Below are 6000 nucleotides of genomic sequence, written 5' to 3' on the forward strand. Positions count from 1 at the left end.
ATGGAAAATGCATTTCTTGACATTTTAACCAAAAAATATTTCAATTTAAAATATAAAATAATTAAATTCAATTAAAAAATACAAAAGTGAAATCCACAACAAACTAAAAATTAATTTTTAATTAAATAGTTGAATTTTCAACCCGAAAATATCAATTTTCAACACACAAGTTGAATTTTTAAACAGAAAGACAAATTTTCTAGAAAAAAGTTAAATTTTCAACAAGAAATTATAAAAACTGGAGTAGGTTAATTTTCAGCTCACAAAATTAATTTTCAAAAGAAAATAGAAACGAGTTTTCAACAAAATAGTTAAATTTTCAAACAAAGTTATGATTTCTGAATTCAAATGGTGAACTTTTAACAAGAAAATTAATTTTTAACCAAATAGTTGAATTTAAAATGAAAATAATAGAATTTTCAACCCGAAAATATCAATTTTCATAAATAAAAAATTTCACTTTCATCAAAATAGCCCAATTTTCAAACAAAGTGTTGAATTCTGAATCAAAACGATGAATTTTGAGCAACAATTTTTTTTCAACAAAGCAGTCGAATTTTAAACCAAAAATGATGAATTCTCAACAAAAAATGTAATAGTTGATATTTCAAGCAAACCAGAGTTGAATTTCTTAAAAATCTAATCGAATATTGAACCGAAAAATATAAATTTTCAAAAAAGTTGAATTTTTTACGCAAAAAATAAAAATGTACTATGAAATATTAAATTTTCATCTAAAAATGACTAATTTTTAACGAAAAATGAAGCAGATTGATTTTAAGTTCTAAACATTAATTTTCAAATAAAAAGAAAAACTAATTTTAAACAACATAGTTGAATTTTTCAACCAAAGAGATGAATTCTAAACATAAATTATGACTCTCACCAAAACAATCATTTTAAAAAAAGAGTTTAACTTGCAAATAAGTAGTGAATTTTAAAACCACTTTCAGAAACTTTCAGAATTTATCAGAAAGTAACCCAGCGGTATCTTTCTGTTTTTGTCGATCTTTTCCGAAATAGAAAAATAAATTATGCAATATTGTTATATGAATATTGTTTGATAGACCTTGAAATATAATTATTATGTAATTGTAAATAAACTTTAAAAATGATAATATCTTGAAGGATCAAATATTTAATAATTTTTTCAGAATAATAACTGTTTAATAATGTTGATAGTAAGTTAGTTAAAGAAATTTTTGATAGAGGGAATTATTTTTTAAACTTTGATTAAATATTTATTTTGTTTGTTCAAATTATTCTTATTATTATTAATTTCTAAATAGTAATTTGAAAACACAAAAAATTATATATTATTATTAATATTAATAATTAATAATTTTTGAAAATATCTGATGAAAATAAATGGGACATTTTTGATAAAATCTGATAGAACACTAGTTCAGAATCTATTAGAAATTTCTTTTCAGAATCTTTTCTAATTTTTTGGACAGGGAAGAGTAAATTTTCAACAACAAAATAATAATAATAATAATAATAATAATTTCCCACTAAACAGCTAATTTTATATTGCAACTGAAAAAAATAAGCACTCTCTCGAAAAAGTGACATTTTCAGGTTTTTCCAGATATAAAAAAGTTCCCTCGCAATTCCAGGTATTTCAATATTTCAATTTCCGAAATAACGTTAATATTTAAATGTCCGCTGCTTGATTGACACCTCAAAAATATTGATGGGAATGCAAATTTTTAAACCTTAAAGGGCACACTTCCGTAAAATTACATAAAGAGCATACTGGGTGTTCTATACCCAAGGATATTCAAAAGTGTGCTGTGCCGACGGTATTGCATAGCTTTTTGCGAGAAAATCAATTAATGATGTTTAATTTATCTAGTTTAAGGAGAAAAAAAGTTTCATAACAGTTTTTGAAATTTCAAGTAGTCGAAAAAAAATCTTGTTTGGAAAAAAAATTAAAAATGACTTCTTTCACTCTAAAATTCATAACTTTTTAAGTTTTTGATATTTTTATTACAAATTTTACTTGAATACTTCCGAAATACGGCGCTTGAAAAATAAAATTAGTCTTATAGTGTTCTTTCCAAAGAAGGTACTTATTCTAAAAAATAAAAGCTACAATTCAATGAAAAATAAAACACCGTTAATCTGGCGCCATATGTGTTCCAGATTCTTGAATTTGGTACGTTTCGTTAAAGCGCAAATAAGTCGCTGGGTATATTACACCCAGTGTGCCCTTTACGGATTAAATCTTTCTAGTCGCTCCGAGGCGTATGCCGACAAATTATTTGACAAAATCGATCAAACTAGATAATAATTGTGGTGAATATTTGGTCTTACCTGGAAGGATTGGTAATGACATCGTCGACGATCGTTCCAGCGGGTGCATTACTTCCATTGTAGAAGAATCGCGTGTTGATTTGCTTGGTGACAATCAAGAAAATGAGTTTTAATTTCGAAACGTCTCCGTACAATCCAAGGAGTTTGTTCTTCAGTTCCTCGACTTCGATTTCATAGACAAATGGAACCTGTCCCTCGCCGACACCGTCTCTGTAGAAGATGATCGTCGAGGGCAGGACTTTGTTGAGTTCCCGGTACTTGGCAACAGCTTTGCACATGTTTACTGACAAATCATTGGAAAGTTCCTCGCCCGAGGTGTGTGCACTCACGGCACTGAAGTACCGCGTAAAATTTTTGTCGAGAGATGCCACGAGAGCTCCTAAAATCAATTGAATATTATAGATTCTCTAGGCTCTGGGTCAGATTTACCCACAACTGTCAAAAACCTTTTCCTCATTCGAGCCACTGGGAACCCTTAAACTCGAGACCCTTATTTCTATTCGAAACTTGACACTAAAATTTGAGAATAACGAAATAAAATATGCAATGCATTTGTAATTTGTTTTTTATACTCACAAATTAAATTCCCTGAAAATTGCTTTCTTTATGAATAATTCAAAATTTAATTTTCAAATTCAGACCTAAATTTATCTAATGTATAATTTTAATTGCATAATTGTTATAATTACGCACAAAATTATGTAACAATAAAGATATGTAAAATATAAAAAATTATCAAGAAATTCACGCGTCCTGGGGTTTCTATTACCTAATATTAAAATCATAATCAATTTTAAAATCCATAATAACACATTTTTCAATATTAAAAGTTTAAAAAATTGTTGAATGGACTTAAATAATTTATTAAATTATTATATCTAACATATATACAAAAAATAAATATATTACAATTACAAATTGTCTATTAAAAATTAATTTTTATTTTAAAAGTTTTTTTCTCTCGAATCATTCAATTCTAAAGGTTTAGAATTTAAATAAATTACATTTTGAACGGTAAAAATGATGAAAAATTAAATTTTTTATTTTAGACAAATCTTTGGAATCAATTTTAATTTTTTTAAATGTAATTAAAATTGAAAATTATACAATTTAAGCAGCTTTGACTTTTTCGATTTTCGAAATTTTATTCTGAAATAATTTTATTTACAGATTCTCAATTTGAAAAAAAAACTCTTAAATTTTGAACGCGATTTTCAAACCAAATTTTACAATAAATTTACAATTTTAAAGAATAAAATGAGGAAGATGACATAAAATACAAACATATCAAAACTTTATGAAATATATGAAAATAGACATATTGAGAAAAAAAAACTATTCCATTTTGTGTTTAAAGGTTAGTTTTGTTAGATGAAAATGCAGGTATTTCGATTAAAATTCGTCATTTTAGAAGAAAATTAATCATGTTAGTTGAAAATTTAACTATTTTGTTTAATTTTTTTTGGTTAAAAAATAATTTTTTCAATTGAATATTTTCAAGAAACGTCGGCCAAAATTCGTAGTTTTGTACACGTTTGGAAACAGAAACGTATCTTTTTTATCATTCTTGTATTTTGTTAAAATTAGTATTTTGTTGAAAACTTGTTCCTTGCTTGATTAGAAATTAAGGTTTTTAATTTAGATTTAATTATTCGACATTTGCTTGAAAAGTAATAATCTATAATTGAGAATTCAATTATTTATTTAAAAATTAATGTATTTTGTCCAAGGTTAATTTTTTTCCTAAAAGGTTAAGGTTCGTAGTTGAAAACTCATTTTCTTGAGTAAAAGATTCATCATTTTTATTCAAAATGTATTTCATTGGTTGAAAATTGATTTATTTTGTTGAAAACTTGTTTTCTTTGCTTGAAAACATTGTCTTGACTAATGTTTAACTATTTCATGTTTGATTTAAAATTAACATTTTGAAAATTGAACTATTAAAAAAAAATCATATACATATTTAGTGGAACATGTTCTATTTTTGGTTGAAAATGGATATTTTTTTATGTGAAAATTAAACTATTTATTTAAAAATTCATGCATTTAGTACAAAATTAATTTTTATGGTTAAAACTAATCCTTTTTTTTTAATTCGTCTCTTTTTTGGTCGAATATTGTTCTTCCTGGCTGTAAATTCAACTTTTTGGTTAGAAATTCAAGTTTTTAGTTAGAATTTCAATATTTTGGTTAACAATTCATTTTGTTCGGTGAAAGATTATACATTTTCGTTAAAAATTTATTTCTATGACTGTATATTTATTTATTTTGTTAAAAATTCGTCTTTTAGATAGAAAAATAATCTTCTTGGTTAGAAATTCATTCCAAATGAAAAACATTATTTTTTATGTACAATTTTTAAATTCACAAAAAAAACAATAATTTTAACTATGTTTTTTGCAATTTAATTTTTTCTGACCATCGCTTTTTACCAATTTTGGAAAATGGTGGCATTTTAATAAATAACAGCTTATATTCTCGGGGAAAAAATTCGCTACATCTCTACTGTTTCCCATTTTGAAAGTAAATTTTTCTATGGCTTCTTCTATAGCTCTTAATTGTTAAAATCATTATTTTTTTTTTGTAAAACTTTTATAAACAAATTATATTTTGAGATTATCTAGTTATTTCAGAAATTAGAATAAGTCGTGAATTATTAAAATGTAATAAATTTTCAAAAATTGTTCAGAAGCGACGGCCAGAAAAAATTCAAATGCAAAAAACATGGTTAAACTCAATGTTTATTTTGTGAATTTTAATATCTTTCATATAAAAATATGTTTTACTTGAAATGACAGAATTTATAATATTTTGATTCTTAAAATAATAGAAAAACTATTTTTTTAAGATATCTGACTTTTGGCAAATCAACTACCTTAATTAAAATTAATATATAAATTGGAAAAAGTGTTCGAACAATTTCAATTTTTTTGTGGTCAAAAATTAAATTGTTTTCTTTAAAAAATTAACTATTTGTTTTAATAAATAGTTTTGTTCAAAAGTCATCCCGTTTGGAAAAAAATTCAACTTTTTTGTAGAAAATTCATCGTTTTTACTTGAAAATTCAGCAGTTAGGTTGAAATGTTTTTTTTTGCTTGATTGAAAAATTTTTTTGGATTAATATTTAAACTATTTAGTTGAAAATTCGATTATATTTTTTGATAGGAATTCACCTTTTTTTTGGTTAATCTAATACTTCAATTTTCTAGCAAATTGATGAATTTTTAAATCAAAAAGACTAATTTTCTACCAAAAAAGGTGAAGTATTCAACTAGAATACTTGAATTTTGAATCGAGAAAAAGAATTTTTTAAACCAGACTAACTAAAAAAAAAAAAGATAATTTTTTACAAAAAAAAATCTGTTTTTAACAAAATATGTGGATTTTCAATTAAATGGTTCAATACTCAATTTAAAAAAGTCAAATTTTCATCAAAATTGTTGAACTTTCAACAATAAAATATCAATTTTTAACCAATCTGATTAATTTTCAATTCAGATGATGAATCAGTAAAAATAATAATAATAATTTTTAACAGAAGAATTTATCAATCAAGCAATTTTATTTCTAAACTAAAACATGAATTTTCAACTAAAATGAAAAATACTTAACTAGAATACTTTAATTTTAAACCAAAAAGAAGAATTTTTAAACAAGACTAACTTGCAAAGTAAAGATAAT

The 6000-nt window shown here is 24.1% G+C and overlaps 1 protein-coding gene across 2 annotated transcripts in view; it reads right to left on the minus strand.

Moving 5' to 3' along the window:
- Positions 1-6000, minus strand: part of LOC117172037 (piwi-like protein Siwi) — a 59861-nt gene that overhangs the window by 5702 nt on the left and 48159 nt on the right. For both annotated transcript variants that reach the window (XM_033359778.1, XM_033359771.1), the window contains exon 11: positions 2320-2698. In XM_033359778.1, the coding sequence (XP_033215669.1) occupies positions 2320-2698 (379 nt within the window). The remainder of the gene's footprint in view (positions 1-2319; positions 2699-6000) is intronic.

This window comes from Belonocnema kinseyi, chromosome 1, assembly GCF_010883055.1.
Source record: "Belonocnema kinseyi isolate 2016_QV_RU_SX_M_011 chromosome 1, B_treatae_v1, whole genome shotgun sequence".
Lineage (NCBI taxonomy): Eukaryota > Metazoa > Arthropoda > Insecta > Hymenoptera > Cynipidae > Belonocnema > Belonocnema kinseyi.